Source organism: Glandiceps talaboti, chromosome 16, assembly GCF_964340395.1.
Source record: "Glandiceps talaboti chromosome 16, keGlaTala1.1, whole genome shotgun sequence".
Classification (NCBI taxonomy): Eukaryota; Metazoa; Hemichordata; class Enteropneusta; family Spengelidae; genus Glandiceps; species Glandiceps talaboti.
Genome location: NC_135564.1, coordinates 12,927,879 through 12,955,848, shown reverse-complemented (window position 1 = coordinate 12,955,848; position 27,970 = coordinate 12,927,879). Strand labels below are relative to the sequence as shown.

Sequence of the window (27,970 nt, the reverse complement as noted above, 5' to 3'; positions counted from 1 at the left end):
GTTGCCAAGTTCAGTGTCAATCGACTTGCGTAATGGAGTAATATAATTAATTGTCTTATTAGTGAACATCTGCATTGCACGGATTGGGCTTTGCTATTTTCCGGAGGTTACATTGTTTTTCTTCATAAATCATTAAATGCAAGAGGTGGGAAAACAAAGGGTACCTTATCACATGTCCACAGCGAAACCAGAATTGAGAGCGAATAATCAAACAAAAAAATGTCGCCTTGTAAGATTTGAAAAGTTTTTACTATCAAAAATATTTTGAACGAATCTTGCGGTCTTCTTTTATTTACAAGTGAAAATACCGCAACTTTGTTGCAACAAATCACGTGAAACTTGTCAAACCGTAGCATAATAATTATTACATAATACTTTAAACTTTATTCACGAGAAACAAATACTATAGGTAGTTTATTAAAACTGTTGGTTGCCTAAGATTAAAATTCGTTTTCAATTCGACAAAGTGTTGTATGTAATACATCATATATCAGTTCTCGAGGCTGTCGAAATTTTCTACATGTAAAAAGAGCTAACGCCACCCACCCCATGACTTTTCATTTCGTCAAACGGTACGCGAAAAGTGTCAGAATAATCTGCGTATGTAGAGGTCGGAAAGCGGCTTACACAAACGAATCAATGTCGCTATGATCTCGATGTATGCCCTAAAATAAACGCATTCTAAACTTGTATAGAGTGACGCTAAACAAATTCACCCCGCCGCAATTATAAGTCATGAGCTTATTCCCTTATATTTTTCGGATTGTTAATCGAACAAATTCGCATTTACTGATGTGTAATTGTTATTTTTAAATTTTATCAACATTTTTTGCCAGATTCGTGACATCTGTTCACGTGCATTACATTAATGTCTTTGTTATGAATGGGGAGTAAGTGAAAAGGCGGGAAGTGCTAAGATAAGGAACACACCAATCAGGCAATACGCGTTAGAGGGGGATCTGCCAATTGATGCAATGCCTCATGTAAATGAAATCGCCCACATTTTTGTTTTGTGGTGGTCTTGTAGTTTTGCGAAAAAGGAATAAGCGCGCCATTAGCCAACCTCACTTCAATGACATTTTACGAAAAGTGGTAGCCGCTAAACTCAAAAGTATTGGTACTGTGTGATAGAGAGGAATATCCGCAATCACCCTGCGAAGTTTTAAACCTGACGGTGGATTTTTAGGTGCTGTAACGTCGATTTGAAAAGTGGCATATTGGGTGGGAACAACGCAGAAGACGAGACTGTTTGTGCAAGACGTGGCCCGGTCACGTGGTACTTATCCCTATTATTTTTCTTTTACCCCAAATCTTGGAATTTCCTGAGAGGAGTAGAGGTTACGGCAGGTATCGATCAACGAAACATAACCTCACAGAGGTTGCGTTCATAAAATTATCGAAGAGAAACGGGTGTAAACATTTAAAAACAGAGGTCGAAAAATTGAGCAGGAAATCGAGCCCGAGTCACGTGGTGTGAGCACATTCGTAAATTTCAGTTTCTATTATGTTGTGGTTGTCGTGAAATAGTTGAGAGTAAAGTCGTCAGTGGAACCCTTTGTTTTGGTCGCCACTAGTCACATCATACAAATCAAGTATAACCTTAATTTCAGAACATCAGTTAGTCCCAATGTATCTAACATTTTTATGTTTTCTCCGTTGTCGTTGAGGCTATGGTGCATGGCTGCGATGGCGCCCGCGCTCACTGAAGCAGCGGCCCAGCCTCGCAGTTTTAAACTCCCGCCGACTCCGGAGAACACGGAACACGAGGGAGCACAAGCAAGCAGCCTTGACAGTCCCGACTCTGGTCATCCAACATCAGTCCTAAATCAACAGAGTCTGGTAGGTTGTCGAGATCTTATTCAAGTCAGTAATCAGAACGGTAATAGCAACAACTATCTGCATACTACTACATCACCACGTGTGACTTCAAGGGCGTTGTGTGCCAATTTTGACCCTCAGAAGATTAGGAAAAATCTGATGGGAGAAGCTTTCAAGTCGTCCATTCAGTTAATGAATGGCGATGCTATAAATCACCATACAAATACGATGAATAATAATTCTTCCAAAACTCAAATAGGAACTCCAGGTTCATTGAAGTGTAATAACGTGTCCTTATCACCTTCTCTGTCAACAACGACGACAATGTCACCACAGACACCAACAACAGTTTCTGATACAGGCCCTTTAGCAAGTCCTAGTCCATCAGGGACTGATAACGAAGCTGAAGATCGCAGTGATGATCTCCAAACACAAGCACATTTAGTTAGGAGTGTAATTACTGATGATCTCATTGAAGATTTAACAACTGGGATTGAACCAGAAAATGACAGCTACCCAAACAAAAACCACAACAACAACCAGATGGAACAACTTGATGAAGTTGTGATCTCAGGTAAAACAACAGACTCTCTGTCAAAACAACAGGAACTGAGTAAAAGAGCCATGAGGTTATTGAGAAGACTTCGAAGACTACAATACAAACAGTTGGATAATCATTCCCATCAACAAATGGGAGGCCTTGTGGAACACGAAAACCAAGAGATACTGGCAGCAAGAGAACTGGCTGCAACTGGCAATAATACAGATGCAGTAGATGCAACTAGCTCAAGTAAGCTTGACCCTACTAAAACAAATACACCTACTCTTCTTGGACTGGTACAACAGGCGGAGAAAGACAACACTGCCCTTCCGAATTCCAGCTTGTCAAGGAAAATGCTCAACAGGACTAATGGAAATCATTCTTCAAGTCATAGCAAGAGATTTCGAAGGGCCGTTAGAGACACTTCAAATCTAATGAAAGCTGGTGTCAAACATTTGCAAAGCTGCATCGACTCTGATGCTACAGAGAGTAGTTCAGGTGAAAGCTGTGATGAAGAAGATGTAGTTGCCAGTGACAACAAGGGACATGCACATATACCAGTGTAAGTATTACTTGAATGCACCCACGTCATTTTACCCTCCCTCCTTCCTCCCAATACTCCTTTTGTCTCCTTTGGCATTCCATCGGATTGTATAATAATATACTATCACATAAGGTGTAACAGGGATGAAGGAAACTGGGTTTTGAAAGTGTTTGCATCTTTTATTTTGGTAATGCACATATACTCATTCTAACGCATTTCACGGTTGCTGGTAAGTGGCTGGTATAAAACTTAGAAGGTATTTGTACTTGAAGGCAGTAAAAGCTAAATTTATCTGTACTAGTTCTGTTTCCCCAGATACTGGTATTGATGCACACCTAATCAAAGGGGTCATTCCCAGGTCACCATCCATAAAGTACATTTAAAATATCCCACTTCATTTGACCTTAACCCTGAGCTTCTCAAGAAACTGAAGGAAATGTTGATAAACCATGTCATATTCTTGACTATGTGTAGGTTTCATCATGATTAACGTTTTAGAAGTGATTCACTTGTGAATATGTAGTAGCATTTCTTCTAAGACATGTTTTGATTCATAATGGAAATTTCAAAAATTAATCTTGTGAAGGCAAATATAAACTCAGTTTTGCATGGAAAAATTGAATCATTTCAGTTGAGTCAACATCCTGTCAAAGCTGATATACATAAAACCATTGCAGATAGGAGGGTCCCATTGTGACTGATTTTCATATAAAAATTGACCTACTGGTTGTGATATTTGTAGAAAGGGGCCCACTTTCTAAATATGATTTTCCAACAACTTTTGTGGTACATTACATTCTCCATCCTTGAAACCATCATTATTTAGATGGGAATAATTTTGTACGTTGGTAATTTCCAGACATGATGCAACTCACCAATGAAGTTGCCTCAGTGAAAGCTTCAAATTTATCGCAGGTTTTATTTTTTTAAACCCTATTTCGTGATAACAAATCATGGACTATATCACATTAAACAAGACATTTTCATTTCAAAATTTGATAACCAAGTCAGTTTACTATCAGTATATCAAGACAAGGTAAATTTAGGCACAAAATTTGGACATATGTCTCCTTTTCAAAATCATTTGCCAAACCTACTGTTCATGTGAGTTCATGATGCATTATAAATATCTCGATATTTCAAAATTTACAGATAAATTTTCACAAAATACCCAAACATTATCCGCAAATATTTTTTAATTTTAAGAATAGGGTAGCTGGGTATAAATACACTAGCAGAAATATTTTTGACCTAATAAATTATGTGTAGTGTATAGAGGTGGATGGTTGACCCATAGATGTTTGTTGATAGGGCAATTCTAAGTGAGAATTGCATGAACATATTGGAAGAGATACAGAGGTGACATTCCATTGTTTTAAAAAGAGGTGTTAAAAAAATTGTGTAAGATATTGTGACAGTTTAAATTGATAATTGAGCTCTTGTCTTGTGACAATGATATGAAGTATTCCTTTAAAGATTAATATGGAAGATAACCATGTCACATGATGTAAAATTCCATTTTACACATGCAGAGTAATAAATGCTGATAATGGAAGGAAAGGAGCAGATTGACATGTTTATTGAGAAAATTGTCTTAAATCATGATTGTAAATGAATTTATTGTGTGCAGACTTCCTGCATAGCATGACACAATAGATTTTAGCAAGTCATTCACAGTTTCTCTGTAGAATTGTTCAAGTATAGGGGCCCCTATTCTATAAATTAGACTTTGAAATGTGATACATAGACAGAAAAGTTCAGGTTTGAACAGGGGGTCAATCATGTGGTCAATGGGTAAATATAGGTACATAATGAATGTAAATAATGAATACTCGATACTCAAAGTTTTAACTAGTATAGGCTAAAAAACCACTCTAAACCGTGGATTTTTTAGCAACGTGTCACTTGAGATTGTCCTATGATGTCTGACGTGTATAAAGTGGCTGAAATAATTTCTACTGAAATTAAACATTGTGTCATAGTGCTTACACAGTGAATCTGTTACTATATCACCATCCACAATCTCTTTGGTCAGCATTTGCAAACATTCATAGTAAAACAAAGTAAATTCATGTCACTGAATTATAGAAATGGTCATCTGCCAATTGTAAATGTTTGGTGTACAGAATCAGCTGTAGAGTGCATTTCCAACTGTCCAAAAATAAGTAACTACTGGGATAGGGGTCTTGAGTACAGTTGCATACAGTTCAGAGATGATTTGAAACACAATTCTAAGGATGAAATCAAAATTTCATGAAGTTTTTAAACACCTTCCTGAAAAGAATTAGGCATCTAAAATACTCTTTTTATGAAAGATGTTGGTTGCCAGTATGTGAAATACAATCCCATACGTAAATTGCAAATACTTTTGTCCTTTTGAAAGAGTAGAAATTTCCTTTACATAAGCAAGTCAGTGAGCCATCACATGGGTGTAATTTGACCCAAGGAGTGGTCAGTCTGTATTGTTGTAGCAATGAACCTATCAGCTTTCACTTCCCTAGGATATGTAGTTAGAAATGTGTTGAGTTTGACTTCCTGTGGGAGAACTAGACTGGCCAAGTTGTCATCATAATAACATATTACCAGCATAAATTATTATTTTTGCATACTATGATGTTGAACAAAGGGGTTAATCATTACCTGTAAGTTGGCATTACAGGTCAGTTGAATAAATTTTCTAGTCCAGTAGAGTTGCATTAAATGGTATGAATTTATTGGGTCTGAGATTTGAATTCCAGATTGGCATGAAGATAGATCAATAGATCAAGAATGTTTCATACTGTGTTTGACCATACATCCTTTACATTTATAAAATGGTTTACCATATCACTGCAGTACGGTTCCTTCAAGGGATGGGATATTTAATTATTAATCATTAATTATTGAGATTAACTTCTTATTTTGAATATAAATAGGGCATGAAGTACATTGATAAGACATTTCTAATAAAGCTACCCAGCTCTACCCACACAACTAATCAATTATGAACTAGGCAAACATTCTGTTGAAAGATAAAGCATTTAAAATGTTCAAAATGGTCGATTAGGGAAGTATGTGAACCACAGGAAATGTCAACTAATGTGTTGAATTTTATGTTGAGTGTAGCGAGTTTCGTTAATTTTCAAGAAGTAGATAATGAGAATTTGTGTAATTCAATTACTTAGAGGCTTGTGAAAGGCTTAAAAAAAATTTGCCAGAACAGAATTTATTTTTAGTTGGTACACTTCTCTCTTTATCTCAGTTCAATAGGTAAACATTGATGTGGCAGTAAAATCATAAATGGAACCATTACTGTGTGCCCATTTCTGTAACCTCTCTCAAACCATAACTTCACCCTTTCATGTCATGTTTTGCAATCTTTGCATCTAAACTCCCGTGAGAGCAATTGTAGCCGCTAATGTATATTGTAACTGGGATTGCGTTGAATGCCAAGCTCTTTTTCTACTACTTACATTTTACCAAAGGGAAAAATGTCATGTTTGACAAAAAAAATATGTATCCAGACGAGGTCTGTGAGTATAAGATGGGAATCAACCAAGGAATTCCATATCAATTCAAAGTATTAGGAAATGAGGCCAGTAGGAAAGCTTAATCATTACACCAGCCAGTTTATCATAGGTGTGCTATAAATAGCAGCTTACATCACCGTCATGTGATGTGCCCTTTGTGACGTCACACATGCATGTAGGCTATTAAAAGTGAAAGTAGTTCCCTTCCCATATGTTGACATTAAATTAAAGGGTAGACCTGGCTGCGTGCGAAATTGAAAACAAAAAAGCGAGTGCTAAAGACACCATTTTGTGTGTCTTGTTTCCTGGTAATGCCAAAAGGTTGTAAGCATTTATGTAAATGTGGAAAAATCAATATCTGAAATGGCTGCTTGGGGCCATTCATTCACTGCATAGTATCGTAGTAACTATTGAATTTTTGGTTGGCTGTTGCAACAATAATATGACTCCGAATAGATTAACAAAATTGAACAAAGCTTGTGAATTAAAGCGATGAAAAAATGTGAATATCCTAGGAAAATAATAAGAAAATGTTCATATAAGCAAATTGTTGTTGCAGTGATGTATAATCAGGTAATGTTATAATGAATACAGTGAAAGAAAATATGCTAATTACATGTACATGGCAGCTTTGTTATTACCAAAACTAATATAATAGAATAGTACATTGTACAAATTTGATATAATTGATTCTGAGGGTAGAAATAAATGGAGTCTAAGAACACCATTAGTCTGTCATACCCAGTAAGTTCATGGCCGAATTTTGACTAATTACATCCTGTTTTTGTGAAGGTTGGAATGATTTTCAGATGTGGAAATTTTTGGATCAACTGGGCCCTCTGCCAATTCTCTGTTATCATGCAACCAAGGATATTTACATGTAACCTATGGTCTGGTCAACCCAATGACCTGGGTTAAATCAAACACTACAAGGCTGTGAAGGAATTTTACATGGGAACAGATGTTGTACGTTCATGATGACACAACAATTGCATTCATTGTTGTTTTGTGACCCCTTGTCTTTTGTTCATGCTTGGCCCTTCTCCTTATCATGCAAATGAGCCCCTCCCACTCCTTGCAGTCCAGGCTATGAAAGGATTTACACTACTGCTAGACAATGTTGATTTTTTTTAGGAGGGACTAAATGTACTGTTGTAGAAACAGTGCAGAAAAATAATCCACAGGCGTCTCAGTTGTTCCTTGTCATTTTTCCAAGGCTGACCTTTTTATTCAAGTTGGGTAACCCCATGTCTCAGACTAATGGGTTGGGAAATAATGAATGCAACTTAGTTACTAGACTTGCAGCACACAAAAAAATGAATTTCATCCAGGGTTTCAATTACAACTAGATATATATATTCCCCGGCTTTTTATAAGGGTTATCTTTTAAAGTTTTAGATAAATGTGCACAGCACAGTTTGAGTCCAGAGTAGCATTTTATCAAATATTATCAATGTACAAAATGCTGAATGTCTATTGGCATCGTGTCGTGACTATAGGTAGGTCATTTATTCATGTCAGCATTCAAACCATAAAAGAAGTCAAACAGTGGAGATATTTATAATTCAGAGTGAATCGTGACAGTAGTCCTGATAGGTCATGTGACAAAAATTGAAGTATGGTAGAAATGTTTCGGGGTTTTTTTTGAGGTGGTAAATCTCAGCATATGAAGTAAAATTGTATTTTACAATTCCTACTCTTCCTCTCTTTTGACCAAGATATTTAAAAAAATACTCTATACTGTTTGGATAATTCCTACTCTTCCTCTCTTTTGACCAAGATATTTAAAAAAATACTCTATACTGTTTGGATAATTCCTACTCTTCCTCTCTTTTGACCAAGATATTTAAAAAAAATACTCTATACTGTTTGGATAGAGAATAAATATTTATTTGGCATCAACGTTTAATTGAACATGAAGATGTGTTTTCTGGTACCCAATAGCCTAAAAGATCCAGTTTTGGTTACATAAGTGGACCAACTACTCTACTGAACCTTTCAGACTAGGTACCCAAATAGACATGATTTTTTTAACGGATACAAAATAAATCGAGTGAAAACAAATGTAAAAGGTTTAAAGTTATGTAGTCAGCAACAAAGATGTAGAATTGATTTTAGATGCAATGTTTAGGGTGCCTGGACTACTGCTAATTTTGTCGTCTAGATACAATGTTTAGTAGTCTGTGTGCTCCAGACTACTGTGAATTTCGTTATCTAGATACAATGTTTAGAGGTCCATGCATGCTAATTTTGAGCCTTCTACTATTTATGTGTAAAAATGAGAAGTCAAAGTGACCTTGTTGGGTCATTCACCTATAGAGAATCGCCAGGCCTTATAACCTTGTTATCTTATTAACATAATATATGCAAGGAAACAAAAACCTTTGATGACATCATCTAATTTTGAATCTAATCCTCTAATTTTGGCTGTAATGTGAAAATATAAAACATTTATTAAATGTACCAAAACCTTTTTTTTTTTAATTTCTAAAATAGCCAAATATAAATGAGTGAATTTATAATTTTAAATACACTGAAAGGTGTGGACACAATGTGTAGTGTCCTTTATATCTTTAGGGATAGACTTCCAGATATATTGCAATATCAAAATGATATATTTGTGTGTGAAGGTTAACTTTGATAATATGAATTTGCGTCACAACCAGATCCCAAATAAGTAACTTTATCACTATAACTCTTGTTAGTAAAAAAAACCAGTGAGAATAATAATTATCTTTAGCCTGTGTTGTGTATAATTATAATAATAATAATAATAATAATAATAATAATAATAATAATAATAACAAGTTTATTTCCAAATATTGTGGCCGAATGGTCAAATAATAAAGGTTAAAACTTAAAACATATAAAGAAAGGACAAAGACACTTAAAATATTTCAATGACGACACACTAGAGACGATAACTGTTTTGCAACAAATTGATACTGTAAACAACTGGACTGAGTTCTTTCTATTTAGTTCTTGCTTCAAAGGATAAGAAACTTAAATTATGTATAATTTTTCCATCAGTGGTATCCTATCAAGAAATTCACATTAGGCCTAATAAAACAAATTGTGGTTCCAATTACGCTCAATTTTAGAATAGGTGGGGTAGGGAGATTTTTTTCGTTTATTTATAATATGGAATTTTTTTTCCTGTGTGAGTGTCCAGTTCAGGTTTTCCAAATGGTCTCTGTGTTGTTTATGTCTTCTTAGGGCATGTGTTACATGTTGTTATGTGTACCTGTCTATCATGTGCCAAATAGGGATTTGGCGTATTGAGAATACATTCTACCCTACACTGTACAACCAACTAACCATAACACTAAATTAAACAGGTGTTATGTGTACCTGTCTATCATGTACCAAATAGGGAATTGGCGTATTCATATTTCATTATACCCGCACTATGTACACTGTAAAACCAACTAACCATAACTGTAACCATCTTTGTAATATTCATATTTCGTCAGTTTTATGTGGCATACCTTCAATAAAAGTTTATGTACAAATTTTGCTAACAACTATTCTTAGCTTGCCATTTCACAATATGAATTATGCAATGCTATATACTTTCTTACTGAAGAAAAATATTCACAGATTTCTGACGTTTTGTATTTGAATGCGTAAATAAGCTGGGAAAACTTTCAAATTTTCTTTATATTTTTGCAGTGCTTATGGAGCTGTTTGTATTAGGAAGGGTAAATAAGTAGGGTTTGTATTGGATGGGCAAATTAATTAGGTTTATACATACATTTTAAATATATAGGTGAACAACCTCTGACAAAGCTTGAAATATAAGTGCATCAAAGTAAATGCCTTGAAAGTGATATTTATTTATTTTTTAAATGGTAACATTAGTAAACTGATCTGTATTGACAAATACATGGGGAAGGAATTTGAACCTGCTACTTGACCTTTGACCTATCCAAGCTAGTGCTGGATCAGCAATAGCTTAAGGTCAACCCTTAATTTATGCATTTAATATCATGTTGTGTACTTTTGCACCAAGTACTTTGTATATCTGTAATCTATGTTGTCTTGTTCAACATTATGCTTGAATAAATTGTACAATGCTTAACCTGGGTGAAAGGCAACACGTCAACTTATTTATGCTTCATTTCATATTTATTGTAATGTATACATTCTTTGATTATGAAATTTTAGTTGCCTTGGAATTGCAAGCCTACCCTCAAAAAATTGTAAAATGTAATTGTCAGAAGACATCTGGACATGCATGAATGGATCCTTTCATATGAGCTAATAATATAACAAAGCAAAATTCCAGTTGAGCAGAAATTGTCGATGCGCTACGTTGATATGAATATTGTAATGAACCTCATGTGAGGGAAGGCAGTAAAACAGTTACATGAGAATCAGAATATAAACTCTGTAAATCCTTGATTTCTAGGATGTCTATGATTGTACTGTCTGTCTATGATTGTGTGTGTGTGTGTGTGTGTGTGTGTGTGTGTGTGTGTGTGTGTGTGTGTGTGTGATGAATGAGGTGTTGTACATGTAATGGACAAAGGTTTTGTAATAGTAATAGTCTAGAGGCTACTGTATCCGTGGCTTGAATTTAAAGATATCTTTCGCCATTTAGTAATGAAAATTTCTACTAGCAGTCAAAAAAAAATGTCATGGATGCAAATCCCAAATTTCCACTCATTCTTGCATCTTTCACCATGTCGTCAGATTTAAAGCCATGGATAGCCTCTAGACTACACATGCAATAGACAACGTGTTATACGTGCAATAGATGATGCCGTACCTGCAATAGACAAGATGTCATACATCACTACTTGCAATAGACAAGATGTTATACATGCAATAGACCGTAAAAGTTACTGGCATTTACTGGGTGACAAACAGTTGTTGGGAGTGATAGGTATGGATGTATAGTCTTGATAGATAGGGATGTACTTGTACTGTAAGTAGTAAATAAGACAGCTTTCAGTATGGACCTTGGGAGTGATACTGTGCATACAAAACATACCATACATACAGGCTTCTTACCATCTTGTTTGTTTTGTACATAATTACGATGTCAAGAAATACAAAGTGTTGCACAGAGGATTTGCATGCTCCAAAGGTTGAACAAATTTTATTTGTACTGTCATCCTTGAATTTTAATTTGCACTTGAATAGGTCTTTTGCAAACAAAAAGTATTGATTATGTGCTGTTGATAGAAGTGATACATAGGTAGAAATAAGATAAGAGAGTATTCAAGGCAAGATAGCATGTTTTGTTGACGAGGTGTGTGAATGTCTATTCATCTGAAAGTGTAGAGCAGTAAATATTTATGACTATGCTGCTGTGGCCTGTCTTTTACATGGACTTGACCTGACTTGAAGAGAGATGTATATACACAGGCACATTTTGAACGTTTTATGATGTTCATATAAAGAGACTGATAGACAAAGTGACAAAGTAAACAATGAAAATATGAAAGGATCGAGCCATAAAAATGAGTGTTTTCTTTCAACTTGTTCACAATTTACTAAAGTGAAAGGGATATCGGCTCAAAGATGATCACATCGGTTGAATATTATCATTGACTCAAAAATACTTCCAAGGAATTTCCAGATGCTACGTGTAGAGAAATGATAGCTTGGCATGACTACTTGGATGTAACATATATTATTTTATAACATGTGGTCAGTTAGTTTACAAAGTTGATGAAATATGCAAGAAATAGCCACAAGGATGTATTTCTGTGAATAATCAAGTACACAATCATTTATTGACCTGATAGCACATTATTTTGTTTTTGATCGATTTGGGGGCAAATGTAGAATGTAAGATGCATTGTTGTTCAGCCCAAAAAATAACAATACATTGTATGTGTATCTCTCAGAGTAGGGTCAATGTTAAAATATTTGAATTTCTTACTCAGAATGTATTTCTGATACAAGGACTCTGAAAAAATTTGTGATATGTTGAAAAATATTATGGCTGCCAATAGGTATGAATATCTGAAGATTTTTGTGTGAGAGTTAGTCACTTCGCCTTGGATTATGACCTAACCAGAGGTCTTTATAAAGACACATGGTCTTTCTACCAACAAAAGTGTGCTGGGTTTGGATTTAGCAATCGTCTTGTGTCCATCGACTGCTGCATTTTTGTGTGGAGCCACCAAATTTGATTTTAAGTGGGTCATTATAGACTGGTTATTTGCAAAGCATGACATAATGAAGTTTTGTGTTTTCAGAAAAAATTAATATGAATATTTAATTTGAATATTGCAGACCTCATTATAGTAAACTTGACAAATGGAAACAGTTCAGACTAATATTTGCATATTAATTTATCATGTATTAGTTGGAAACACTACTTGCTAATGTAAAATTCTAATTCAAAAAATGTTCTTGAAAGTAGAAAGTTTCATTAGCAAGTATGAACCCAGAGTCCACGAATATTCATTCTCGCACTGCAATATTTGATTTTAATACCGGTGTACTACTGGACAACGTGGGTGTTTGTTGTTGCCTAAACAAAAGACACAAATTAAAATTACAGACTTGCCAGCATGTTTCAATTTCTGTATTATATAAGTTATTCAAATTTTACCATTTCAATTTATTTTTGGATGTATGAAAATAGATTTTGACATGATGTAGACATCTGACAAATACTGCATCCCACGAGTGTTTTGTCAGCTGCTAACTTTTCATCAATATTTATACATATGATTCAACCATGCACAGTATAAAGTAATTTGTAGTCAGACATAGTTGGTTTGACAGATGAATCAACTTGATAGAATAACTGTATAACAGACATTTTGTCCTCTTCCTTTGCAGTCACAAGCGAGCACTTTGGAAGTGGGCTGTGGATAGAGCAGCTGTAGCAAGCAGATGGACATGGCTCCAAGCCCAAGTCTCGGATTTGGAGTACCGAATCAGACAACAGACTGATATCTACAGACAAATAAGAGCAACTAAGGGTGTGGTCTCCCTTGGGGAGCAGTCTCCTCCGGAGGATCTCATGAAACTTAGGACTAGTCGGCTTGGTAGGAAGTTGTCGCCTATTGAAGCAAAAATTGCAAAGCTGGAAAGTAGAAATGACATGTCACCGTCCAATCTTTCGACTCTTATTAGCAACATGGATAGACAAACAGCCAAGTTAAATCAGTCACTACAGAATTTCTGTTCACCGCCACCAAAGGGTTTGACAAGATCACCGATGCCCACACTGACAAACACTCCACTCATAGGGAAACTGCCTGCACAAAAACCAATGAATGGATACGTGGATAATACGCATGGTAACACACTGACGAACGACGCCCTGTCAGGGGAGTCGGGAGAACTGGCAAACAAGAGGATAAAATTAGAACCTAGTAAAGTGACTCCGGCATCACCGCCTGATAGTAGCTGTACAGCTGCAAGGACGAGACCAATACGTGTATTCAGGAAACGCAAACTTTTACACACGGCTGGTATCCAGCATATGAGTAAGAAAGCACAAAAGTTGTCAACAGTACGATGTGGTTGCTGTTCACCTATCATGCCATGTGTGATGTGTGGTGGCAGATACAACACTTTACAGTCAGTAGATCCAGACGTTATGCCTCTCAGTGAAAGAGTAGCTATATTGGACTTCTCCTACCATCCTGTACTCTCATTCCCTCAAGGTAAATACACTGTTGTGTGTACAACTTGCAGATATAACTTGGCTATATATTGGGGAGGGGCATCGATTTTGATCATAGCTGGAGTAAAAATCGGAGGGATAAGACTAATGTGTGTCTTACAGTGCTTTGTTTTAGGTTAGGGGCAATATATGTGAATTACTGGAAAAGTAGCAGTCTTTTTCAGTCAAATATTTTATTGCAAGATTTATTGTTGCCTGCTGACAGCCGAAAAGAGAGTGGACTAGTTGTAGAAAGGTGTAGCCAGACCACTTGTACAGGAGTCTAATGCAATTCCTCCATTCTCTCAACAGAAGTGCCACTCTCGCTACACTTTGAAGGACTTCTGAAAAGTGGAGAATGGCAGAACAGGCAAACATCAAAATCACCGTTAAAAAAGTAAGTTGAGAGACACACCAACACATGAGTGCGTGGCATGTTTGGGTGCTGTTGCACACTGTCACTGATTCTGTAACAATAGAAATGTTGTGAATTGTACGAGAAAAAGAATTTCAAAGTAATGGGAGTCATTTGCTTGACAATTTGAACATGAGTGAGAATAGCTTAGTGTCGGAATGGTCATTCCATTGCCTCAAGTGTTCATTTGTCATAGGGGACAAAACAGTGAGGTTGTTGTTACACTGACTAAATTCTCAACTAGCTAACAGCCTTTAAATTCAAAAGAAAGGAAAGTAACACAAGTATCCATATGTTAGAAAACCGTGGTAACAGGAGAGTAAATAGTCAGTGTCTTATACATATGTTTGAAATGTTAGTGGTCTTGCTAATGTTTTTGGAACCTAGGTAACAGACAGGGGTAAATGTGATAAATCTTTTCATAGATTTCAATACCATGTGTCGTAAATTTTGTGTAGTTATAGTTGTAATTGAGTAAAATACCTGGGGGAGCTTGCATAGAGTTTAACTAGTTACTGACCGTGACAAAATCTCAGAATGAAGATGTGAAGATGGCAGAATGGGTAGAGGGTAAATGTTGATGGGTTTTCACTAAATTATTATTTTCAAAAAATCTATGGCCTGAGAGAATTTATGTGGATGTCTAAAACAGTGGTATATTGCAACATTTCTGTTAATGTTTGGGAATCGTGATATTTGGAGGATTTGGTAAAACTTGCGTAGGTTTAGTGATGCTAATATTAAATGTTACTCAGCGGAACTCTGGGAAAATACATTAGGGGCACTAAGGAGAGTTTACCTACTTACCACCACGCTTGCCTAAAAAAGAAAAGACTTCTCTTTTCTTTCTTTTTTGAAAAGCCATAAAAGTGCCATTTTCATGTGTAAATTGTCACTACTATATGAAATACGTGTTTCAATTTTAGGGTGGAAAGATTAATTAAGAAAGTACATGACAAGTGTCTTTGTTACGGTTATAGTGAGTAGGAAAATCTACACAAATTCCACCGAAATTCTGGTATAGCAACCTAAATTGTATCCACCCCTTTGTTACTAGGGTCTCATCTGGTAATGTCAAGATACGGAAACACTAAGTAGTGCATTGAGCTGGCTCTGCGCATGACGTGAATAAAATCACATAGTGAAATGTTCTAAATACATATAAAATGAATTATCTCATATGTAACTTGGACAGTACGGCAGGAGGGTCTAAATAGGTCATTGAACATATGATCTTTTTGTTGCTGTTCAGAGTGGCAAAAGGTTGTCCCAAGAGAATCATAGAATCTAAATTCCATATATCACTGTCAAGTTAATCTCATTATAAGCAAAAAGAAGACAATGGAAACCAGTAGGTAGATGTAGGTGTGTTTCTTATGTGACTGATAAATAAATTCATAAATTTTTATGAAATGCGTGGTTTGTTCTACCTCGGACAAACCATGTAGTTTTGGTATCAATTCTCTGCAGATAGTGTAAATAGTTTGTTAGTCTCCCTGTATCGTGTCTGTCATCAATAGAATGATGTTAACCTATGGCAGTGTATATAAATGTGTGTGATAGGTCAAAGGTCAGTCAGTCTTTGTAGACTTGGTCTGACCTCTGAAAAGAGCTAACAAAGAGATGTGCTGTTTAGCAGCTAGACAGCCAGTCACCGTCTAGGGAGGAACACAAAGTGACCAATTGTCAAGTGGTACAATGTATTCTACACAAATTAAACTTGGAAGTACACATATTTCGCCAATCAAAGTACACATCATTTGCCCGTCAGTGTATGTACTGTATGTAGGTACTATATTTGCCAAGCCCCACTGATGGGCAATTTCCTGTGAAAATCAAAATTGGGATTCCCCTATCACTTTATTATAGTATGTGGTGACTCACAAGAAGAGTCTTTCACCAACAACATACAATTTTGTCTCTGAGTGGGTATATTTGACCACAGGCCTAGATTGATTTTATTTGTACATAACCCACACTATCCCAGTTAATTCATAGTTCTGGTGCTACTTCAACTGGTCATTTCAGAATTCTTGTTAACATGATACATACATAAAGAAGGCATTGTTTATTCCTTGGACGTTTCTGGTTTTGATCAGCCCACAATATTCTAGTCTGTGGGGTTGGGTCTAAAGATTTGCATACTAGTTACTGTAACTTATCATAGATCATATCAGCCATTTACCTCATTCAGCAAACATGAAAAATTTGATTCGGTGTTCACATTTACTGGAACTACAGCAGTGACTGTGTGTATTTGCACAGATTGTGGGAAAGGGGAACCGATGAAAAATAGTGTAAAAATAAACCATTGGTCCAAAATAAGATGAAAAATGAATTCACTCCTAAGCTATAGTGTAGTTTTAAGTTCCAATTTCCATACAAATAGAAAGACATATGCATCGCTCATCATGTTATTTTGTCTGGGGAATGTTACACAAACACAAGAAATTTTGAATATTCCCCTCGTGAAAAGTTAGGATATGATGTAGATATCAAAAGCAATCCAAACATTGAAATGAATAATATATAACATTGTTTCTAAGTGCATGTATAAGTTCAAAAATTTTTTGTAAAATTATATCATAGTCGAACCCATTGTGCCCTCTTTGAAAATGATACAAAATATATTTCCTTGTGCGTCATAACATAGTAATGGATAGGGGAATTTCAAAGCCCAGATACTTCGTCTTGGTGTTACTATCTGAGGAAGCTGCTTGAGCTGGTAACACCAAGAGAAGTCTCTGGAGCGAGAAGTTGGTGTATCACAAGTACTTGCCGTGTGTCAGTGTTGTGTCAAATTAGCATAAAGGGCACTCTGCAACTTCAACTAGAAACATAAAAACAATTTGCTATAAAGACATTTGATTAAAAGTCATAGTCTAGCCCTAATCACAAAAATAAAGTTGCCAAGGAAATATTGTTGGGGAAAAAAAAACTACAAAGGTGATATTTCTATGTCATAAAGATATAGCCATTAAAATGAAATAACGGAGATGCAATTGTTGCCACACAGGAAAGTAAAAAGGAATTAAGTGCATTGTCTGAGCTGATAATGCAGGAAAGGAAACACTTACAGCAAGAATTTTAGAGTCCTCTGTGGTGCACTTATTCCTTCTTTCAGTGCTTACCCTAGTATCACCAGACAGGATATAGTATGTTTATGAGGTAAATCTCAGTAATGAGTTACAGATTGTTGACAATTTATAGTCGCTCCAAGGCTGTGTGTTCATGTCTCACTATCAATGATGTATGAAATAAAATTGTGTTTCACATCAAAATAATTGAGTTATGGGCAATTTTGGTAATAAATTGTACTATAAAACATATCCTGACAGCAGTGCTGATGTTGTGTGGCGGGGGAATTTGTTGTTAAGGACACTATAAGTAGTAGTATGAAGAAAAAACTTGATAAGAAATATAGTGTTGTGACTTCCTCTATTGTGTCTGAACCTTGTCCCATATCTTTTTCTCCCCTAAGGCCGTGATTTATCTAGTTTCTGTTGTGATGGCTTGAATTAATTTGAACTAGTTCAACAGAAAATCAGATCATAAATAGATGCTCAAATGTCACAAAAGTTTAAAGTATTTGTCTCTATATTACCAGCTGTGACCTTTCCCACAGTATCCTTATATTTGGTCCTGAATACTAACCTCGGAGTAAACACAACAAAAAAACGAACGGTTTCATCCATTAGTTACATAGAAGTAAATATTTGAGGGACTTTGTCTTCTGCAAAGACTTGTTATGTTATCTGATATCCCAATAAAACATAATTCCTTAGACATTAAAGATTTTTACAATATTTTTATGATTGATATCGTTCCCATTTGTGGCTGTGATACGATTTTGAAATCCATTATCATTAAAAGTATATTTTTCAGTAAGCTGAAATAAAAATTTCATAGTGGGTAATTATGACCACTGAAAGATATTTATATCAATAACTATCTACAGCTGTACATGACATAGTATTATTAGTATGAAACTACTCAGTCAGCATTAGTAAGGTAGAGACAGATAGTAGAAAATTAAGGCAGAGAGAGTCAATATTTTCATTTGCTGGTACATTTGTGCTATGGTTAACAAAAGCTGTGATTTACCGATTTATCAAATTTCATTTGAGACATTCGTGAAGGGCATTTGAGATTAGGGTAAAAATTAATAATGATTAGAATTCTGACGGATAACCTACGTGTAGTTGAAGAAAACCAGTACAGACTATTTGTCTCCTATGCAAGTGTGAACAGGGTTTTCTCGGTTTTGGGAACCCTTGCTAACAAGGGAAGGTCAAATAGAACTTGCATGCCTTTCCATATCATGTCTTGCAAAATGGTGGTGGTGTGTGTGTGTGTGTGTGGAGGGGGGGGGGGGGGGGGGGGGGGTAAAGTGCGCTTGTGTGATTCGAGAACCAGGTTTCATTTTACCTACTTTTCTTAACAAAAGACACTGATGACTCAATTGATGTATATGATACCATAACTGATGTCTTTATTTACAGAAAACCTCATCTTAGCCATAGTCAGCAGGTCAGGAGAGCGAGTCAGAAATTGGCGAAGAATGCAGCTGCAGCTCTGCTGTCAACGGCCAAGATGAGAAGTAATCGAGTGGATGCCAAAGTTCTGTCGAGATCACATTCCCATCCGTCATCGGCACCTAACACCCCAAAGAACTCTAGTGTAGACGCAAATAGACTTTGTCGAACCGATGTCAAGAAACGACGAGCTGCCCAACTAGCAATGAGTAAGTTACTCTACTCTACGAAGATTTTGAGAATGGGTTGCTTTGATTTGTGAGAAGATAATGTCTGAAACTTTCAATCAGTTCACATATATTGTTAGAAGATGGTGGGGAAAAGTGACATCTGTTCCCTGTATTAATGATTATGAAAACACTGAAGTAGTTATGTGTATACTGTTTGATCTGATCTGATCAGTTTGAATCTTCAGTTGTCTTCAAGTCAGCGTTGTGTCATGATTGTAATTGCTAATTATTGATCAACACATGACTGTAAACAACAGTAGTAAAATGTTGTAAACAAGGTCACAAGCCTGTACAGCTTCTGGTCAGTTTAAACTTTTCAAAGTCTGACTGATTTAGTTCCACTACCAATATGACATCATTTCTAATATTAGTCTATGCAGGTACAATCAATTTTAAATCATATACCTAACTAGTGTTGTGCAAAGTTGTCGAAGTCGCGGTAACAAAAATTGGAATTCTGTAAAACTAAACAGTTTCCCCAGAAAGTGAGGTACCATAAGTTTTGTTAGAATCTTGGTATATATCTACGTATTAACCTGAAATGCCCCATGTCAAATTAGGATTTAAACTTGGGTAAGAAAGACAGTTGTCTAGTAGAGCACGTTGATCCGTAAAGATGTTAAAACAGTTGTCTGGTAGAGCTATAGAAATAGTTGACCCAGAACAAAATAATAATCTTAATGTAATTCTCTTGGCTTCAATGATAAGATAACACTAATGTGAGAACCTGGGATTGAAACCCTGGCCTTTAAATATACAAAGAATAATCCTATCTCATCCTCATAATGCCATTGCATGAGAATGGCACATATGAAAGAACATTAAATTTGAACATTGGACTTTTAACAAACATACTGGTAGAGAACCTTTGGTGTAATATGTGTCTAACAGTTCCTCCGCATCATATAAGTACAGTGCTTGCTATGAGTTAAGATTTGTACTTCAGATGGTATGACACTGATACAGTTAGTAAACAGGCCATTATTTACTGTTGTACTATGCCTATTGTTTTTATACGTAGTGTTCAGAGAGTGTATACTTACACCCACCAACCACATTTTCAGCTTGTAAGATGGAAACATAAAATTATCACTAAAATACACTGTGCAGTTCCATGTACTTTTTGTGGTAATGTTGATGTAAAAGCCTACTGGAATGCACAATAAAGATTTCGGTCTAAATTACAGAGAATTGCATAAGCATGGCTCAGAATTAGCAGTAGCCCCAGGATACTAAATGTTGTATCAAGAGTACCAACTTTATACGGTGGCAAAATCTGACGATCAAGTATAGATGTTAAATTCATACCCTGATATACCAGACTTTTTTATTAGGTTACGTTAATATTCAGAAGGAATCCCACTGTCAATGTCTTGGATTTTATTTTACTGATGATTAAATCACGTAGAAAAGAAGTCTATAAAATGAACAGATTTTGTTTTTTCTGTGTAATTCATTTTCTTTTGTTTTTTCCCTTTAACGAACCCTTAGTTGCACTGAAGAAAAACCGGAATAGGACCCTATCACTGCCCTCAACGCTTCACCACAAGAAGTCGTCAATATCAGCTCCAACAACACCTAATTCGGGTGCATCATCGTCAACAGCAGCAACAAAGGAAAATATCCCTGCAGGACTTTCTGCCTCAATGCCTGGGAGTGTATTACAAGCATATATGCGGAAGCGACGAGGAGAGAGTGCATTTGACATCAACAACATTGTCATACCGTATTCCATGGCAGCGTCAACCAGAGTGGAGAAGCTTAATTACAAGGAAATTCCAACACCAGGGTGGAGAATTGTGGATCAATATGATCCTGTAAAAAATAAACTTTTGAACAATGTCAAAGTTGAGAAAGAAGACGACGACGACGAGGAATTACAAGAGGCAAGTAGAATTTCATATCTACTACTTCTTTTGATATATTAGCCTTGTGTAGAATTCGGGAAGCTAGCAGTTTGACACTGGATGCCCACCTACACAAGTCCTACCTCCCCTACCCACCTACACAAGACCTACCTACCCTAGAGGGAGACAGACGGGATTTATTTTGATAAACGTTTGCTTAGTGCTGCCTTTGAAGTAGACTGTAAGATACTAGTATACCATGTTGTTCAGCCCCTGTCGGTCTTTGCTGTAGGAAATGCTAGCTGATAGGCTGGCATGTCATGTTAATATCATACAGACCACCTTTGAAGTAACATTGCTCCATTCACTCACTCACTCATGCACACATGCATGCACACACACACACACACACACACACACACATACATACATACATACATACATACATACATACATACATACATACATACATACATTACATATTTTGCCTTGTATCCTTTGTTAAAGAATATTTTCATTCAAAACATCAGGATTGAATTTATTTATCAGGTGTGTTCTCATTATTTTGCACTCCTGCACATACACACACACACACACACACACACACACACACTCACACACTCATTGAGCCTATCTTCCTAAATCTTGGTGTGAAGTACCCATACAAGTAAACTGTTCACATTTCACACTTATGATAATTAGATGACAACATCTGTTACACATCTCATTCTATCAAGACAAGTTGATAGTTATATAACTTGGTGTTTGCCAAATAATAGAAGGCAACTTGTCTTCCATGACTAGATAAAATACAGTCTCTGTATCATTGTCAAAGTAATGTAGTATTGAGTGTATAAGATAGACTACAAATAATATAATTGTACATTTAGATGAGAAGTGAATTCATGAGGCATGTGGTAGAGACTGGCCATGTATGTCGACGATATAAACGTTATCTTAAAGGGTCTTAGCATATTCACTTAACTCCCTAGCTTGAATGCAAATTTGTATCTTTTGTTTAGTCATTCTACTGTTCTCCAGTCTTGGCAAGTATATTTAAGTTTGCTGTTTGCTATGTGACTGATTTCATCCTATGTGCTGTAGAGAAAACAGTGATAGTGGCTTCACAGGGAGTTGAAGTACAAACAACGTTTTTATCACTTTAGGTGTGTACAGTGTGTAGTTATGTGCTCTATAAGGATGAATTATTATTGAAAATCAAATTTTGTTTTGATTTGAATAATTATCACCCATTTCTTTTCTTTACATAGAAGGAGGATTTATCCGATGAGCTCTTTGTAGAAAGACATGCAATATGTGAAGTAGCTGAACGGCGAAGGTACTTGGGCTTTGTTCAAAACAACAAGCGTGGACGTTCTCGTGCTAACAGCGGAAGTGGAACGCCAGAACCTTGGTCACCAGATGGAAGTCAGACAGAGAATTCAGTGGCCAGCCAACCACCAAACAGAGCCAGTGCAACACCATCACCACTAAACATGCCAACAGACAGTAAACAAAACTTAGAAATGTTACAGAGGCGGGGCTTATCAGACAAAGTCTCCTCTCTTGTAAAATTGGAGAAATCGTCTTCACTTGCAAAGTCTGAACGGTCGTCATCACTGGGAAAGTCTGAAAAATCATCCCCTCTTGAAAAGTCTCAGTCTACCAAAAGCCTAGAGGAGCTGGGCTTAGAGGAAATACTGATTGAAGTGAACCCTTGGGAAAACAGGGATTTCCCATTGTCAGAACAAGAAGTTGCCGCAATGGAAGGAAGTTCACCACCTCCATCACCAAAACAATCGACAGTCACTAAAAAGGAGCCGAATCCAACCATCGATACTCCAAAACTAATCACCAACACCACAGAGTTTGAAAAAATGAGTCGGACAGCAACTCCTGATGACTTTGAAAATGAGGTTTCAAGTGAGGAAGATAACGATGACCCTAATGACCCAGAGTGGACAGTTATAGCACCAGACAAGGGCAATGGACCTAAACCAACTATTGTGTTAAAATTAGCCAAAAGGTGAACAGGGGGAAAAGAACTATTCCAGACATAACACTAGCTTAGGAAGATGTGCACTGTAATGTATATACAATGGAAAATTTTCAAGATGTACAGGAAATTTTTATTCAGAAAAGTTGTGCTTTTTTGGCGTTGTACAGGAGAAAATGTATACTTTTCTTGTGGTAACTGTATCACTGTTTCAAGTGAAAACAAGTTTGTAGTCTTGTGTAAGATTACTTGCCTAGTGGAGGTGTTGTTCAGAAGAGAAAAAAAAAATTATTACATGTTTGAGAACTTACACTAATGTTTCAAAAAGGCGTACTACTGTATGTTACTTTCCGACTCAACCTGCATGTTCGCATGGGAGTTCCAAAACTACAATGTCACTTTCAGGGTTTTGTTGTGGTTGTTTGTAAAGAGTAGAAGGGATAACAACATTGAGCAGCATATTTGAACCATGCCAAGTGAAAGGTTTTTTGTAGTTTCATAATGAGAATGCAAAAGAAGTAAATGGAAGGATAATATAGAAAGATAGAACGAGTTTAAATCTTGTGTATCTTATTTCCAACTTGAACATGTTGTACGTAGTTTAAAAAGAAAGTGTTATCACCCACTAATTTTGTTCTCTGTACAGAGCTGTTATTTGTTATTTTTGAGCTTTCCTTCCCTCTCTCTTTCTCCTTGGTTTTTCTCTTTCTGTTAAGTGACCAAACTTGTCTTTTCGTGGGGAAAAAATATATATATTGTTGTATATTCTATAGTACACCACATCTGCTTGACATGGTTACTGAAAATTTTGGCTCATTTTGGTTGAAAAAGTTTCTCTGAAATGGAAAAAGTGACAAAAAAAAGATCTTATTACCCAAGTTCTTGGTAGTATATGAAGATAGTAAACAAGAATAAAAAGTGTGTTCTGGAACAAATTGGACATTTTGCTCATGTACAAAGCTTGTGGTATACAAGACTTGTATTTTTTGCCTTTTAGTAGAGTGCTTTCCATAATGTATGTTGTTTATTCAATAGCTAAGTTTTGTAGCCTTGTATGGATAAAAAAAAAATGGTGGAATTTGTGTATTTAAACACAAATTGACCAAATCATTGAAGATTTCTTGTGAAATGCATATGACCTGATACATACATAGCACTTAGTGCCGAATTAAAGATAGTTCTGCCATCTCAGTGTTTATCTAATTTCCTATTACATTGTTGTTTGTTTCTGTGCTTTATATAATACACACAATACACATATTGGTATGTGCACATTGTATGTCTGTGAGAAGTGAATCTTTGTATGATGTATTGAAGTGAGTGTGGATACGAGTGCATTGTGTCATGTGTAGGTGGGATCTGTATATCAGTATAGTGTGTAATCTTGGATAAGACCTTAGATCTGTACTCGGAAGAACAAGATTGCTGAACCAAAGGCCAAGGATGATAGATAGTACCTCTGGTGGTGTGCAGTATAAATATCCTTGATGGGAGCCCTTTGGTTGCCTAATATAAAAGACAGCCAAGACTGTACAACATAGTGATTCTTGGATACAAGTATATTGTAGTGTGTAGAGTAAATGTGTAGTGTTCTCCCTGTATATAGTAACCAGTGCGCCAAAGCGTCCTCTAATTTCTGCACAACCTTCTACATGAAATAGAAATCTCATGAAACCATTTCAGAACACAGTATGCATAAACAACTAACAAACCCCTTGTTGCTCCCCTATTGGTCTTTGAACTAGCATCTGCTAAGGATCTTCAGCCCTCTTAATGAAAACTTTCTAGGGTGAACACTGACCCTGGTTGTGTTCATTTTGTATGTGATATGTAAAAAAAAAAGGTATGGGTAATATGCATGTAGGGTTATGAATTTGAATACAAGTAGTATACAATCGTATGACAGTGGATCTAGAAAACATGGTGGGATCTAAATAGAGATATATTCAAGACAATATCTCCTCCCCATCCACCTTTTATTATCAAAATGTCAGTGGTTTTGGCAGTAATCCAATAACAGGACAAATCGGTCAGAGAATTAAAAGAAAAAGGTGCCGGGTAAAAATAGTGGTGGGTAAACCTGCGTGTGGAGGGGGATGGACGTACCAGGGAAGACCCGAGAACGTGTTGATTACAGATGAGAGTACAAGATATAGTATATTACATGTAACCCCTCCTTCTTCCAAGTTATTATGCAGGTACAAACTTAAAATGTAATTATCAATAAGAAGTTTTGCAGGGAATACCTGTGTCACCATTTGTTATAACTATTGTTTTGCATAGAAGTTTCAATGATCCCAACTTGTTTCAAATGTTATCTTTCAACAGCGCCACCAAGTGTTTAGCCGATGCACTAGGGATAATAAATTGTTAATAACAGAGCTGGCGCTCTCCTTATCAAATACCCATCGCGGCTATGATACCACCTGTATATCACTTGTTAGACTGGCACCAGTTCCTTGGGAGATTTTGTCTCATATTCTTCAAATGTTTTGAATTGGTCCTTCATTTAAAATTATAGACTATATGAAGGAAAATGTGGTCAACCTTTTTTTTAATTTTCCCTAGTTACTATTACTCTCCCAAGAGCTATACACGATCTCACCACTCTAAATTTCTCAATCACTCACTCAGATGACTTTCATGCGAATGAAAAAAGTATTCATTTTTGTTTCAAATGTTTAATCAAATAGCCCACGTGGACTGGGTAAGTCTAATCACTTGTGTAATAAGATTAACCATATTGTGGCATCAATTAATTTGTCTTTCTCATCCACAATGCAATGTAACATGACATAATGTCATACGCAAGTTGAGAACAAAGTATTACATGTAATGTCCGAAAATACCAAAATCTGGAAATAAAACCATTCTTTGATTATCATATGTCCCGATATGTTGATAACTTTACACCAATTTATGTTATGACATAACACTTTTATTGAGATATTAGTAAGAATGTGGAATTAGAAAACTTTAAAAATATATCAAGACACATGACTGTATGTACTTGGAAACATCTTTGAAGATTTATTCTCTATTTCCAACTTTTCATTTAGAATTTCATGCAAGTCGTAACTATTAATTTTATTTCCATTACTAGACACCCAGTGATGTCAACTCTTGTCAGTGCCATTAAGATATATTCTGTACAGACTAAGGAGTGTAACGTAGGAAACGTCATATATTACTGATCCTGTACGTCTGCAGTCAAAATTCTTATGCGTTGCCATGGAAATGCTATACACACGCAACGTGACGCGCGCAAACTAAACAGTCTTTTCCCATTATAGTCAATCTAATTTTTTTCAGATGCTACCCCTCTTGTAAAACCTCGAGTCTTGATAAATTTTTCGACACTCTACGATATTCGTCCACACTGACACGTAACAATACCAATAATTATCAAGTTATGTGTACTCTCGGTGTCAAAACGGTGTTGTACATTTGTTGAAGTAAAAGGCGACTTTAAAGACGATATCATACGCAACAAATTTAAGTTTTGACATATAATGCATTTATTTTATTGAGGATAGAGGTGGGGTGGGGGTTACTAACGTTGCAGTAGTTAATTCTTTTGGGACTATCGGAAGAAGAAAAAATATATGTATGTATGTATGTATGTATGTATGTCTGTCTGTCTGTCTGTCTGTATGTATGTATGTATGTATGTATGTATGTATGTATGTATGTATGTATGTATGTCTGTCTGTCTGTCTGTCTGTCTGTCTGTCTGTCTGTCTGTCTGTCTGTCTGTCTGTCTGTCTGTCTGTCTGTCTGACAGATCGCTAACTGGATGGATAATTCAGAACAATTAACAACGTTGTGGTGATGACTGAGATAATGACAGAAAATACTGCAGAGAAGTAGAAAGTCGAAAAGGTTGATTCTCTATAGACTGTAATAAAGATAATACATGTAAGGGGAGAACATTTGATTTCTGGGGGGGGGAGGTTGAAAAAAAAATTGTCTGAAGGTGAAGGAGAAAAAATATACCTTGATCCCGTAATGGCTTGAGAATAAAAAAAAATTGTTCCAGCAGACAGAAGTAAAAAAAATTGTTGCGATGTGCTACAAAATTGGTAACCCAGAAAAAAAAACCTGACATTGCTTCTCCATATGGAAAAAATAATTTGATGCAGGACTGACAATAGAAAAAATTGCTATCTGACGCTGATGGGGAAAAAATTGCTGCCATATCCACTTCCTCCCCCGCCCCCCAGAAAGCAAACGGTTCTCCCCTTAGTGTTTGTATACAACTATTTTGTTTACAAACGATTACACACATCTATGAACAATATGTGCACCTCTTATTTTTCAACAATTTGAAGTTCAATATAAATTTAATATGTGTGACCTTACGTTTAATATACTCTTATATATCACTCGCATAGCCCACTCTCAGGACGTGCCTTCCATACATGCAAGTGAATTTGCTGATTTAATCTGCGTTCAAAATAATAGTTTTGCCAGTGATCCACAAGACGATTACAGTCCGGTGAAATAATTGATTGATCGTAATATCAAAAATCAAAATTTCTCACACGACGTATAGAGTTGATTGAGCGTGCCTGCCTTAAAAAATAATTATGTAATCAATTTTGTTGGAACGATGCTGTAGACAATTATTGTGTTGAGAAAAATGGGATAGTTTACTGTGGAATTAATCATCGAATCAGAATGTCCATGTGAGAACACATGGGACACGTAATATTGCTTAGATTGCTATTTTCTTAGGAAAATATCGTACGAATCCTGCTGCTACAAATGTATAAATTTCTATACTAGTAGAAATACTCTTTTCTCCTTACAGGTAGGAATATATAGTCAAAAGGTTGTTATATTTAGTCTGCAGACCTTGAAAACGACAATCTATGAAATATTACACGCCCCTATGTG

General features: G+C 36.0%; 1 protein-coding gene across 4 annotated transcripts; it reads left to right on the top strand.

Annotated features, from left to right (window-relative positions):
• The first annotated feature begins 1,008 nt into the window (after nucleotides 1-1,008).
• On the top strand, nucleotides 1,009-24,259 carry LOC144447059 (KAT8 regulatory NSL complex subunit 1-like). 4 transcript variants are annotated; one of them, XM_078136943.1, is made up of 7 exons: nucleotides 1,009-1,276; nucleotides 1,668-2,921; nucleotides 13,217-14,049; nucleotides 14,361-14,445; nucleotides 18,966-19,207; nucleotides 20,711-21,114; nucleotides 22,347-24,259. In XM_078136943.1, the coding sequence occupies exons 2-7, from the start codon at nucleotides 1,678-1,680 to the stop codon at nucleotides 23,103-23,105; spliced, it is 3,567 nt and encodes a 1,188-aa protein (XP_077993069.1). In that variant the 5' UTR covers nucleotides 1,009-1,276; nucleotides 1,668-1,677; the 3' UTR covers nucleotides 23,106-24,259. The 4 variants fall into 4 exon arrangements, with proteins under 4 accessions (XP_077993069.1, XP_077993070.1, XP_077993068.1 ...); XM_078136944.1 differs by adding an exon at nucleotides 20,480-20,494 and having other exon boundaries at nucleotides 1,009-2,921; nucleotides 20,720-21,114; XM_078136942.1 differs by having other exon boundaries at nucleotides 1,009-2,921; nucleotides 20,720-21,114.
• Nucleotides 24,260-27,970: the final 3,711 nt, after the last annotated feature.